This window comes from Chaetodon trifascialis, unplaced genomic scaffold (assembly GCF_039877785.1).
Source record: "Chaetodon trifascialis isolate fChaTrf1 unplaced genomic scaffold, fChaTrf1.hap1 Scaffold_49, whole genome shotgun sequence".
Taxonomy (NCBI): Eukaryota; Metazoa; Chordata; class Actinopteri; order Chaetodontiformes; family Chaetodontidae; genus Chaetodon; species Chaetodon trifascialis.
The window spans coordinates 47665-61550 of record NW_027255841.1 but is presented as its reverse complement, the minus strand read 5'-3'; the positions used below and the strand labels follow the sequence as shown (position 1 = coordinate 61550).

The 13886-nt window shown below is 44.1% G+C and overlaps 1 protein-coding gene across 1 annotated transcript in view; it reads right to left on the bottom strand.

The window, feature by feature from the left end:
- zanl (zonadhesin, like) overlaps window positions 1-13886 on the bottom strand; it is an 83252-nt gene that overhangs the window by 28833 nt on the left and 40533 nt on the right. The window contains exons 32-34 of the mRNA XM_070958229.1: window positions 8868-9011; window positions 8413-8520; window positions 6886-7055 (exon numbers count right to left, since the gene is read on the bottom strand). Of these exons, the coding sequence (XP_070814330.1) occupies window positions 6886-7055; window positions 8413-8520; window positions 8868-9011 (422 nt within the window). The remainder of the gene's footprint in view (window positions 1-6885; window positions 7056-8412; window positions 8521-8867; window positions 9012-13886) is intronic.

Sequence of the window (13886 nt, the reverse complement as noted above, 5' to 3'; positions counted from 1 at the left end):
CTGACATTAGCAGTTGCTAGCTAGCTTAGCTCAATTGTCTGAACAACAATAACACGTAAATTCACAATTTGGCATATTTAAACGAAATCAAATCACAACTACCAACAATCACAGTCCTTAAACTCTGAGCTCATATGTTGTCACATGTTAGATCATCAAAGTTAGCAAAATAAGAGAATCAATCCCTGACAAGCTACGATAGCATTATAGGAACAGTTGCGGATTTCCCCTCCTACTTTGTCCAATCAACGCGCGCCCCTTTCAACCACGTGATGCTGCTCAGAAAGTTCGGTGCACTTTAGAAATCACAGTGTGAAAGCAGAACCGAAACTAGTGATAAATGCAACAATGTTGTGACTTTCAGCTCCCCAATCGAACCGAGTCCCCTTGGTCAGGTGTGAAAACGACCTTAGACTCTTTCACAGAGAATTGGTGACAATGCCAACAATCTCTCAATATTTGAAAAGACACTTCCAGTTTATTCTTTTTCCCCCTGCGCTCAGCTCTACAACATTCCGACCTGGCAGTGCGGGTTGTTTCATTCAACCAAGGCTCTGATTTAACTTTATTCTGCCTGCTCTTTAGTGGGGCAGCAGAGTCAATGGCAGTTTGACAAGTGCCAAGGAACTGAACACTAACAGCCTCTGTATCATCGCACACAGGATCGGGAGAGACGCAGCTCAGACTGAAGGCGGCTGAGAAGCGAGCAGCTGTGGAAGGGTTAATAACCCGGCGTCTGCGAGCAGCAGCGGGAGGTTTAACTGAGTTATGACACACAGTAGCTTCAAAAAGTACAGGCATATGATCAGAGAAAAACGCTTCACAGACCTCCAAGTTAAAAACAGGCAAACCATATGATAAAACAAGATCAAGTGTGTCCCTGTACATGTGTCGGGCCAAGTACAGACTGTACAAGATTAAGAGAGAGTCGATTATGTCTAAGAAATCCCTCGCCAGGGTGTTTTCTGGACAACACACATGAATATTACAATCACCAACAATCAGGACCCGGTCATATTTCGGCATGATATAAGATAAGAACACAGAAAAGTCAGTTAAAAAGTCTCTGTTGTATTTGGGAGGCCGATAAACCACAGCACACAGCACTGTGTTAGGACTTCCCAGCTCAAACAAACTTGACTCAAAACTGGGGAGAGCCGATGACAGCGATATTTGTTTACATTTTAAATTGCTTTTAAAAATAGTTGCAATTCCTCCTCCTCGACCAGATGTCCGTGGAGAATTAAAGGTAGGTAGGTAAAAGTTCTGTAAAAGCACTGGACTCACCAACACTCAGCCAAGTCTCAGTGACAAGGAGGAAATCAAGTTCACGAGATGTGAAGAAATCCTTTAGGATGAATGTTTTATTTGCAAGCAAGTTAACCAGGCCGAACCTGGCTGGAGCTGGTGGGTCTGGGTGAGCAGCTGACAGTGGTTCCCAGCAGAGAGGCCGCAGGTTCCACGGATTCACTCCGCGCCAGTGAGGATGAGGAGGGCAGGGACCACGGGGCAGGAACAAGTCATCGGAGCCAGCCACCGGTACCAAGCAGACAGCGACAGGGTCCAGCCAACATCGAGAGAAACAAAGGGGAGGCACTGCTCCACATCCGCCCTCAGCCTCACCAGACAGCCACCACGGCGGTGGCATTTTCGCCGAGGGAGTGGCGCTGACGTGCGGCACAGGTACGTCGGATGTCCGACAGGAGAGGAGGCAGAGTTTGATGTCCATAATGATGATCGAATTTGACCAGATCTTCAACGGAGATTCTCAGATCGAGCAACATTTGGCAATCATACACCAGCAGAGAGTTGACATTATGCGCAACAATTGCTACAAGCAGAATAAGCACACACAGTATCCGGAGCAGCTGACAGAGGGCCTCACACACTGGAGCCATCTTTCACTCCAAATTTTTGAATTGAAATTGATATGCAGTGCAGTATTGAGTTTGCTTATTATTGTAGCCACAGCACTCAATGGAAGTGTGTAGCTCATTCACTTTGGACTGATAATGAACTTTGCACTTGAAATTTGGCAACGATACTGTTGAGTACAGTCTATCAACAATAGCAGGGAACATGCTGACCATGGTCACAGCACTTTATTTATCCAGACAGTTATCAAATAGGAATAATTCAATTCAATTCAATTCAATTCAATTCAATTCAATTCAATTCAATTCAATTCAATTCAATTCAATTTTATTTGTATAGCGCCAAATCACAACAGAAGTTGTCTCAGGACACTTTCCATATAGAGCTGGTACAGACCAAGCTCTTTTATCTACAAAGAAACCAACAATTCCCCCATGAGCAAGCACTTGGCGACAGTGGCGAGGAAAAACTTCCTTTTAACAGGCAGAAACCTCGAGCAGAACCAGACTCTGGGTGGGCGGCCATCTGCCTCGACCGGTTGGGTGAGAGAGGAAGAGCAAGAGAGGGAGAGTGAGACAGACAGACAGACAGACAGACAGACAGACAGACAGACAGAAAGAAAAGCAGTCAGAGAGAGAGAGAGAGAGACAGAGAGAGAGAGACAGAGACAGAGAGACAGACATGCAGTCACAGTAACAGTGACAGTGGATGTAATAACAGCAGTAGCAGTTTCAGTGGATGTCAGGCAGGGCCAAGGCAGGAGATGCAGCTGAAATCCACAATCCAGATTCAGCCACTGTCCATGGGAACCTGCAAGACGACAAAGCACAGAGACTCCGGGGAAGGAGCTAAGTTAGTAACACGCCGTGGTAGGACATGAGAGCGTGCGGATGGAGAGGGACAGAAGGACGGAGGAGCTCGGTGTATCTTTGGATGTCCCCCGACAGTCTAATCCTATAGCAGCATAACTAGGGGCTGGTCCAGGACAAGCCTGAGCCAGCCCTAACTATAAGCTTTATCAAAAAGGAAAGTTTTAAGCCTACTCTTAAATGTAGAGACAGTGTCTGCCTCCCGGACAAAGACTGGAAGATGGTTCCACAGGAGAGGAGCTTGATAGCTAAATGCTCTGACTCCTGTTCTGCTTTTTGAGACTTTAGGAACCATAAGTAGACCTGCATTCTGGGAACGCAGTGTTCGAGTAGGGCAATAAGGTACTATGAGCTCTTTAAGATAAGAAGGTGCCTGGCCATTTATGGCTTTGTAAGTAAGGAGGAGAATTTTAAACTCTATTCTAAACTTTACAGGGAGCCAGTGCAAAGTGGCGAGTATTGGAGAAATATGATCTCGCTTCCTGGTTTTTGTCAGAACATGTGCTGCAGCGTTCTGGAGCAACTGGAGAATATTCAGCAGCGAATTTGGGCAGCCTGATAGTAAAGAATTGCAATAATCCAGCCTGGAAGTTACGAATGCATGGACTAGTTTTTCTGCATCATTTTGAGACAAAATATGCCTGATTTTTGCGATATTACGTAGGTGAAAAAAGGCAGTCCTTGAAATTTGTTTTACATGGGAGTGAAAGGACATGTCTTGGTCAAAGATAACTCCCAGATTCTTTACAGTGGTGCTGGAGGCCAGCGCAATGCCATCCATAGCTGCTATGTCATCAGAAAGTGACCTTCTAAGATGTTTAGGGCCTACTACTATAACTTCAGTTTTGTCCGAGTTTAGCATCAGAAAATTGCAGGTCATCCAGGTCTTTATGTCATGAAGACATGCTTGTAGTCTAGTTAACTGACTGGTTTCTTCCGGTTTCATTGATAAATATAGCTGGGTATCATCTGCATAGCAATGAAAATTTATTGAGTGCTTCCTGATAATCTTACCTAAAGGAAGCATATATAAGGTGAATAGAATTGGTCCAAGCACAGAACCCTGCGGAACTCCATAGCTGACTTTAGTGAGCACAGAGGAGTCGTCATTAACGCGTACAAACTGAGAGCGATCTGACAAGTAGGATTTAAACCAGCTTAGCGCAGTTCCCTTAATGCCAATGAAATGTTCCAGTGTCTGCAATAGGATGCCATGGTCAATAAGTAAGACTAGTACAGAGACAAATCCTTTATCAGATGCAATTAGAAGGTCATTTGTAACTTTAACCAGTGCTGTCTCTGTGCTATGATGCACTCTAAATCCTGACTGGAAATCCTCGAATAAACTATTATTGTTTAGAAAGTCGCACAGCTGATTGGCAACTGCTTTCTCAAGAGTTTTTGAGAGAAAGGGAAGGTTGGATATCGGTCTATAGTTGGCTAAAACCCCTGGATCAAGAGTAGGCTTTTTCAGTAGCGGTTTTATCACAGCTACTTTAAAGGACTGTGGTACGTAGCCTGTTGATAAAGAGAGATTGATCATGTCTAAAACTGAAGAGTCGATTAGAGGTAATACTTCTTTAAACAGCTTAGTCGGGATAGGATCTAAAATACAGGTAGATGATTTTGATGATGAAATTATTGAAATTAGTTGGTGAAGGTCAACAGGAGTAAAACAGTCTAAAACTGCGACAGACTGAGTAACAGTTTCTACGATTTCTGCGTTTGAAGACAAAACAGTACCTGTTAACGGCAGGAGTCGATGAATTCTGTCTCTAATAGTTAGAATTTTATCATTAAAGAAGCTCATGAAGTCATTACTGTTCAGAGCTAAAGGAATACATTGTTCAACAGAATTATGGCTCTCTGTCAGCCTGGCTACAGTGCTGAAGAGAAACCTGGGATTGTTCTTATTTTCCTCTATTAGTGCAGAGTAATAGGCTGCCCTGGAACTGCGGAGGGCTTTCCTGTATATTTTAAGACTGTCTTGCCAGGCGGACCGAAATTCTTCCAAATTGGTAGAACGCCATTTCCTTTCTATTTTCCATGAAGTTTGCTTTCATTTGCGGGTTTGAGGAGTATACCATGGAGCTAACCTCCTATGTTTAATTTTCTTCTTTTTTAGGGGAGCAACAGAGTCAAGTGTCATACGCAACGATCCTGTAGCACTATCAACCAGGAAGTCAATCTGGGAGGGACTAACGTTAGCATAAGACTCCTCTGTTGTATTGAGACATGGCATTGAATTAAATACTGATGGGATCATATCCTAAGAGCCTGCAATGCTAACTTTGTGACTTTAACTGACTTTGTGCTGAAATTGTTGGTTCATTGTGACAACTGGTTATTTCTTAATGCATTTTTTGAAAATGCAAAAATGTATATTTGGCACTGTCATCCTCTCGAATGAGAAGATTTGCTGGTTCTCTTAAAATTGCATGACACTATATTGGTTATTTAGGTGTTTTTGATGTGTTGATTGGGTAAAACAGGGTTAGGGTTAGGTAGGGTTAGGGTATGGGAATCGAGAACTGTTTTTTTTTTTTCAGAACTGGCTCCCAGTAGCTCAATTCCTTGGAATCGTTTGCCTGCCTTGTTAACGATTCTGCTTATCGATTCCGCCTGTCTTGCACATGCGCAATAACGTCACGCATGCTGCCTTGATTTGGTTTAGAACGTAGCCGATATGCCATTGAGGCAGAAACACTCCAAAGTATGGCTATATTTCACGCAAAAAGATGACACCAGGGCCACATGCAACACGTGCAAAGTTTCCATTTCTCCAAAGGGGGGGAAATACCTCCAACATGCTAAAACATTTGTCCACACAGCATGCAATTCATTTGCAGGAATGTCACATATTTGATACGCTACTCAGCGACGTTTGTGAATCTAGCGGCAGAGCAAACACCAGGGCGTCATCTGTTATTAGTGCTGAAGGTAATGTTGAACTCTTACCAGCCGTGTCTGTTGTGTTAAGGTTAGCGCCATTCCACTGTGTAAACTGCTTTCGCCATATGAATCATCTCCATGTCCTTCCATCAATTTTAGATAACGATGACTGCCAGAGTAGGCTGGCCCAGAGGCCAGCTCTCACACTGGCTCAGAGAGTGCAGCGGGCACCGGGAGGTCTCACGCACCTCTAACCACTCCTTTCACTGAGGCAGGAAAGAGTAAAATGACCCGAGACGAGGATAAATGAATGTCAAAGAGCAGCCACTAGATTTGTGGTGAAAGGTTTGCACCCATTTGGCACTGTAGATGCCCCTGAATTTCGGTAGATTAATTTGTTGCATTTTATCTGGCATATTTGTTCAAATGAAAATCAGAAATTTGAGTTCTGTCAGAGTTGTATGTTGTTTTTTTAACCAGTGTAGTTCTGCTTCATTCATTCCCTACTCTGAGAAGTAGCTCACCTACTTTTTAGGTTTGTTCTGATGTTACGTCACACGTCATTTGTGCATACTGTATAGACGGTTAACGCAAAAAACCCATTTGTACTATTTTATTTCCTCACCCAATGAGAATTCATAAGAGAATCGATAAGGAATTGGATCCATAAGCAAAATCGATGATGGAATCAGAATCGTTAAATTCTTATCAATTCCCATCCCTATGAGTGACATATAGCTGTTAGCTGTTAGGCCAGAGGGAGTTCTTGTATGTCATCACACTGCACCCTTAGTCCTTCCTCCTCATCTCTGGAAACTTGAATAATGCATCCCTGTTTTCCTCTCTCTCAATCTTCACCCAGTATGGTGAATGCTACACCAGAGACAGGAGTACCTCGGACTTGTCGTATGCTAACAGAAAAGACGATTACAAGTCCTCACCTCACCTCACCCCACTTCGCCACAGTATTCATCGAATCGTCTGTCCATGCTTGTGGTAACAAATGAGACTCCAGAGGTCACATAAGTATTTTTACTTCTCTATTGCCTGCCTTCCTGACTCCTGTCTTTTTGTGCTTAGGTGCTTAACCTTTTGCTCCAGCCTAAGTCCTGTCAGTCTGTGTCATGAGTACTCACTCATACCACCTCCCTGCAACTCAAGCACAGTACATAATGTTGTGTTTCAATGAATGATTATATACAACAATTGCACAAATACAGTTTGTTGTCTTAAAATGTTGGAGACGTACGGCAGAAGTCTGTATTCCTCCACGAGTGAACTTTGGCTCCGGCGCTCTGGCAGGCATCAGTGTAGGCCTGGAGGTGGTCACACAGTACCTGCAGCTGGCCACTGAGCTGACACATGTCATACACACAGCTCTGGAAGAATGGAAAGGGATTCACCACACTGATGCAGTCCCTAGAAGAATGAAAAACAGTCACTCAGTGTGCAGAAAAGAAGGCAGATGGCCCAACACACGAAAAAGGCTAGTGAAGGGCAGAAAGAAGCTAAATAATTATTAAAATAATACTGGCTGCAAACTAATGGTATTCTGTCCCCAACTTGTGCATTATGAACCATACAAATATAAAAATTAATGTGTAAAATAAATGGAGACAAGGCAATATGAGAGATAGTGACAAAGTGTACACATACACTTTAATGATGACTGCAGAGTTCTGCAGGGTTCTGTCCTTGGATCTATTCACTCTATATATGCTTCCTTCATGGAATATTATCACTAAACACTCCATATTTCTTTTATTGCTATGCAGATGGTGCACAGTTATATTTCTCAATGAAGCCAAAATAAACCAATCAGTTAACTTCTTAGTGCTTCCAAAGGCAACTGGACTTCATGTGACCAACGACTCACATGATGCTGGGTGGAGCTATGATCCTGCAAGAGGCCAAATATCCGGGACTCCCCACCAGTCAGTTAAAGAAGAAGCCACAAGTAAGTCCAGTTGCCTTTGGAAGCACTTAGAAGTACCATGACCTGGATGAATGAGAATCTTCACTGACCAATCAGTAAACTAGACTCCAAGGACATAAAGTCCTGGATGAGCTGCAATTTTCTGTTGCTAATTTCGGACAAAACTGAAGTTATAGTATGAGGCCCTAAACACCTTAGAAACTCACTGCACAGCAATTGTGGCCTCCAGCATCACTATAAAGAATCTGGGAGTTACATTTGATCTAGACATTCCCTTTAACTCCCATGTCAAACAAATTTCAAGGCCTGCTTTTTTTCACATGCATGAAAACTAGTCCATGCATTCGTTACTTCCATGTTAGATTATTGCAATTCCTTACTATCAGGCTGTCAAAATTCAATATTCTCCAGTTGCTCCAGAATGCTGCAGCACATGTTCTGACAAAAATGAAGAGCAATCACATTTCTTTGATAATAGCCACTCGGCACTGACTCCCTGTAAAATTTAGAATAGAATTTAAAATCCTCTTCCTTACTTACAATGCCATAAATAGTCAGGCACCATCTTATCTTAAAGAGCATAGTACCTTATTACCCCACTAGACTACCCCCACTTGTTTTTTTTTTAAACCAAATATGGCTAAATGAACTCACTCCAAACCAGGAGATAAAAACAGTTAGCAATTTAGTAGCATTTTTACATTTTTTTGAAATGGTTGTTTAGATTCTAAACAAGTAAGCAGGGTGATGGTTTTAGCTAAACACCTTCTAAACAGCAGAACACCTTGTAGTCTAAGAGTTAGAGCAGTTCAATAATTCAGAAAAAAAGACTTTTATCACCTGAAGGGTCCAGTAAGGTTTTGGATTTTGCCACATTTGTCTTCTGACATCACCTCTGTCTCAAGGTCGGAGTCACACTCTGGTTGAGGCTCCGTGCCAGGGGTACACCTGGTCAACACAACATAACAACAGGGCCACAATCCATTTCTTAAATCCGTTTTTTTAATCCTCAAGAATTATGTCAGGAAGACTTAGTATGTAATTGAAGACATCTATTAAATGTGTGTCTCATTTCTGAGCACAGCAATGGCACATTTTGAACATACACAATAATTGCAGATGTGTATTTTCTCAAAATTATTCTTTGCATATTACTAAGAATTTCGCTCCTGAATATAATAAATGCTCCAACCCCCCCCCCCCCAAAAAAAAAATTAAAAATGTCCCATTGTGCATTCAGACTTGAGACAAGAGTATAAAAATTTGTTTTCCTGTCATAATGTGTGTAAACACACAAGTCATCCTCATCCTCTCCTGTCCACCAGCTGTTCCCGAAGTCATTGACATTTTCTACCAGAGTACCGTCTGGTTTGGTGAAGTCATTGTCTGAGCTCTCATCATAGTTGCCACAGAGACCACACATCTGGTTGTAGTAGGAGCTGGAAAGACAAAGAGAATACAGAGATAAAGAGGAATGTCTTAAGGAGACTGAAAAAAAACAACAAAAAAACAACTTTTTGGCAATTCATGGAATTCTACAAACAAAGCGACTAAATGCAGAAATCTCTTCATGTGACTTAAAATTAGTCAGGGCGTCGATGGAAAATAACAAAAGTATTATGAATGTTCAACTCCTCCTTGAACCAACACCTTATCGTAGTGGAGGAGTTTGATCACCCGAATGATCCTAGAAGCTATGTTGTCCGGGGCTTAATGCCCTTGGTGGGGTCTCCCAAGGCAAACAGGTTCTAGGTGATGGATCAGACTAACAGCGGTTGAAAAGCCACTTATGAAAGAAAAAAAATTGCAGAAGTGTACGTCGCCCGGATTGGCGTCATCGGGGCCCCACCCTGGAGCCAGGCCTGGGGTTGGGGCTTGCAGGCGAGTGCCTGGTGGCCGGGTCTTTGGCCACGGGACCCGGCCGGGCACAGCCCGAAGGAGCAATGTGGGCCCACCTTCCCATAGGCCCACCACCCACAGGAAGGATCAGAAGGGGCCGGTGCTACAGATGGAGCGGCCTCGAAATTCCCCTCCAGGCCAGAGGCCATCCAGCTCCCAGCCGGCTCCCAGCCGGCTGCCAGCCAGCTACCAGTCCCCCCCTCCTCTTGGGGGTGTGCACAGAATCCACTATAAACACGCCTCTTCATTCAATTGCAGGGTGTCACCAGGAGATGGCGTGTCCCTCACAGGAACACATCTCAAGGGCAAAGATTTTTACTCCACTACATTCATCTGCTTTAGTAGGCTTATTTGTAGTTAGGCAGTCACAGTTACTCAACTATTTTACGTTAATTATTTAGATCAACTTAGAAAAATATTTCTTGCACAAAGTCTTAAAAAAGTCTTAAATGTGTGTTTCCATCAGCCTGTTGTAATGCATATTTTCGATTTGCAAACAGAAAATTCCTAAGTTTTCCTCTTACAATATACTGTATGAATGTTTTTGTGATTGTTGCGATCAAAAAAAACAAACTCATGTAAAAAAGTTGTATATAATCACTTCCTATATGACAATAACCATACTTCACATTACAGAAACAGTCGAAAAGATTCAGTTCCCATCTTTAAAAAAAAACAAACAGTTTTAACTTGAGAATGAGAACCATCAGCTCAAAATTACGAAATCATGTGGCGGAGATTTGGCGCAGTTGGTAGAGTGTCCGCCCTATGTATGAAGCTCTCTGCAGTGGCTACGGGTTCGATTCCGTCATTCAGCCCTTTGCTGCATGTTATCTTCTTCGAAAAAAAAAAAAGTTACAAAATCATTCCTGAGTCATAAAAGTGATGTAGCTTTACAAAACAGCCTGTGACTCCAAGAATAAACAGGCTCCATCTGTTTACATAGAGTTTGCTTTTGATAATTATCAACAAAAATGATGACCTAATTTTACTTTACATGCGCTGGAACAGAGACAGAGCTGCAGGAGCAGAGCGCGTCATCTGGAGATTCCAGGGCTCGCCTATGTTTTCCGCAACAGGCGCGCGGCTCTCGGCAAAAATAGACCAGAAAGTGGCCAGTAGACAGTCATATTAGTATTGGTTGAATATGCGCTAATTTTTGCGATCGCAAGATTTCCTGGTCGGACTGATAATATACATTTTGATGCATGAGGGAGGTGGGAAAGTTGGCTTATCCATAAATGTAATTAAGTGTAATGGAAACATTTAGTGAAGTCTATAAAGTAGCCAGCGACACAATATTAATATCTGTGGCACAAATTGATTTTTAATTACTGGGGGTACGCGCTCCCCTCAGCCCTCCACCTATTTTACTGGCCATAGCGAGTCTGTGGGACAGTGGGGGCTGGGAGCCTGTTTGGCTGGCGACCATCCATTGAGTTAGAACAAAGGATACACTGTAATGCAAATAATGGCTTTTCAGCCAACAACGCGGCCGGCTCGACACTACACATGCCTGACAGAGTGACAGACAGGAGAACATCATGACGCCCGTGGTGATGATGCGCGATGTGTCAGTGAAACTACAGGTTTACTCAGCTCTGAAATGTGCCGGGAGTTAATCGCTTCAAATGCACAAATGCAGTGAAGTTCACAAACCACCAACAGTTTATAGAATAGGATGGACTGTCTATCAGTGGCCATTAGAGCAGCTCTCTAATAATTAAAATAGATGTCACACTGTGCGGAAGAGCTTAATAAGTTAACAAGAGATTTGGCCACGACAGCTGAAACAATGAAACAATTGGATTTATACTTTATCCAAAATCGGGGTGCAATATTGCATGCCACGGATTAGATAGATACAGAAATCATCATCTGAGAAATACTCATGATACTGATTTCACTGTTTATTGGCCGTTTTCATGTGTGTGTGTTAACTGATTGGCCAATAAAAACAAGTAGATTGGCCCATCTACATCGGCCCATTGGCCCTTTATGCCCCACAGCATTGTTTTTTTTCATGGGTCTGATTGGCCCATTAGGATTATTTATGATTGAATGTCGGTGTCCGTGCGGGGGATGAGGCTCGCTGGCTGCGGAGGGAGAGTTGATGTTGTAGTAAGAACCCGTCTGCCTGGTCTAACATGATGAAGTCATGTTGAACATTTCCGTTTCCCAAAAAAACATTTATTTGAGGTGCAGCGGCACAATATTAATATCAAACACGCGTGCACAACGCCTGACGTAAAAAATGCATTCTTGGTGCGCTTCTGAGCACTATATTTACCCGCGACTATAACTTTTTTTAATAGTTACTGTTTATATTCATCGCGTGAACAGTCTGAAAAAAGAGACAGACACACAGAGAGGAGGACACAGACAGTCACACAGACAGAGTGATGAAAAAGATCACTGATAATTAACTACAGTATATTAAGCCTATGATGTTAAACATCGCAGTGCGCAGTGCGAGCCGTCTGCGGCGCTCCGCAGCCGCCTGTGAAGGCAAACGAAATCTGGAACCTTTCAGCTCAATGACATGACTTTGAAAGCACCAAGTGACTTGTTTTAACGAATTTCGTTAGATTAAAATATGTAGAACTGTAAAATATCACTTCCATGAGGCTGTTCAGTCAGACATTATTGGCATTTCATCCTCCCGTCCCTCCCTCTTCAGCGCACTGTAAATGATTTCTGTCCAGTAATATACAGTACACACACATACAGAAACTGCGTATTGCTGGTCACTGCATCAAATGGCGACCCGCAAATCTAAAATGCGCTACAAACAGGAAACCCACCAACTGAAAAGCAGAGTGGCTCCGCGAATCAGGCAGAGTATTAAACATTTAACTGTTTAGCAGTTCAGAATGCTAGAAAAACGCGGCGCACAACTTCTGTTATTCACGATTAATTTTCTGGGCACAAATCACTCAGCATGTGGAGATGCGCTGGGAGCCTCTCCAAAGGTGGAGAGAGATGTGGAGGAAAAGGCAGGATGGGCAGATGAGCAGATCCAAGAAGTTTGTGAACGAGCACTACAATAATGTGGATGATTAAGCATAATCATATTTAAAAAACTGCACAGGGTGCTCTACTAGACAAGCAGTTTTTCTTACAGCAGTGGAGGCTATGTGCAGATCTAATGAACGACTCAGCAAAGCTGACACGGTAATAATGACTGCTCCTCCTGGTGGACTGATCGAGCGAGTGCAGGTAGTTTCCGCAAATGGAGCTTAGGGGCGTTACGAGTTGGCCCCGCGCCGATGACGTCATCGCGGGGGATCTCATTACAGTCACGAACCCGCCTACTGCAGAGCAGGGACCGGTCACGGACCCGCCAGGGCCCCAGCATGAAATTAGGGGAATTTCGAGGCCGCTCCATCTGTATGTGATATGGGTGGCAGTTGTGGGCAGGGGCCCCGACGACCCAAACCCTGGACAACGACTCTGGCTATGGGGACATGGAATGTCACCTCGCTGGGGGGAAAGAGCCTGAGCTACTGCGGGAGGTTGAGCGGTACCAGCTAGAGATAGTCGGGCTCACCTCCACACACAGTCTGGGGTCTGGAACCCAACTCCTTGAGAGAGGCTGGACTCTCTTCTACTCTGGAGTTGCCTGTGGTGAGAGGCGGCGAGCTGATGTGGGCTTGCTTATAGCCCCCCAGCTCAGCCGCCACTGTTGTTTCGGCCTATGGGCCGAACAGCAGTGCAGAGTACCCGGCCTTCTTGGAGTCCCTGGGAGGGGTACTGGAAAGTGCTCCAACCGGGGACTCCATAGTTCTGCTGGGGGACTTCAATGCTCATGTGGGTAGCGACAGTGATACCTGGAGGGGTGTGATTGGGAGGAACGGCCTCCCCAGTTTGAACGTGAGTGATGTTCTGTTATTGGATTTCTGTGCTAGTCACAGTTTGTCCATAACAAACACCATGTTAAAGCATAAGGGTGTCCATCAGTGCACGTGGCACCAGGACACCCTAGGCCGAAGGTCAATCATTGACTTTGTAGTCGTATCATCTGACCTTCGGCGGTATGTCTTGCACACTCGAGTAAAGAGAGGGGCTGAGCTGTCAACTGATCACCACCTGGTGGTCAGTTGGATTCGCTGGCAGGGAAGGAAGCGGGACAGACTTGGCAGACCCAAACGTACCATGAGGTTCTCTTGGGAACGTCTGGCAGAACCCGCTGTCAGGGAGGTTTTCAACTCCCACCTCCGGGAGTGCTTTGACCAGATTCTGAGGGAGGTTGGAGACATTGAGTCCGAATGGACCATGTTCTCCACTTCCATTGTTGATGCAACTGTCCGTAGCTGTGGCCGTAAAGTTGGTGGTGCCTGTTGTGGCGGTAACCCCTGAACCCGGTGGTGGACACCGGAAGTAAGGGATGCTGTCAAGCTGAAGAAGGAGTCCTA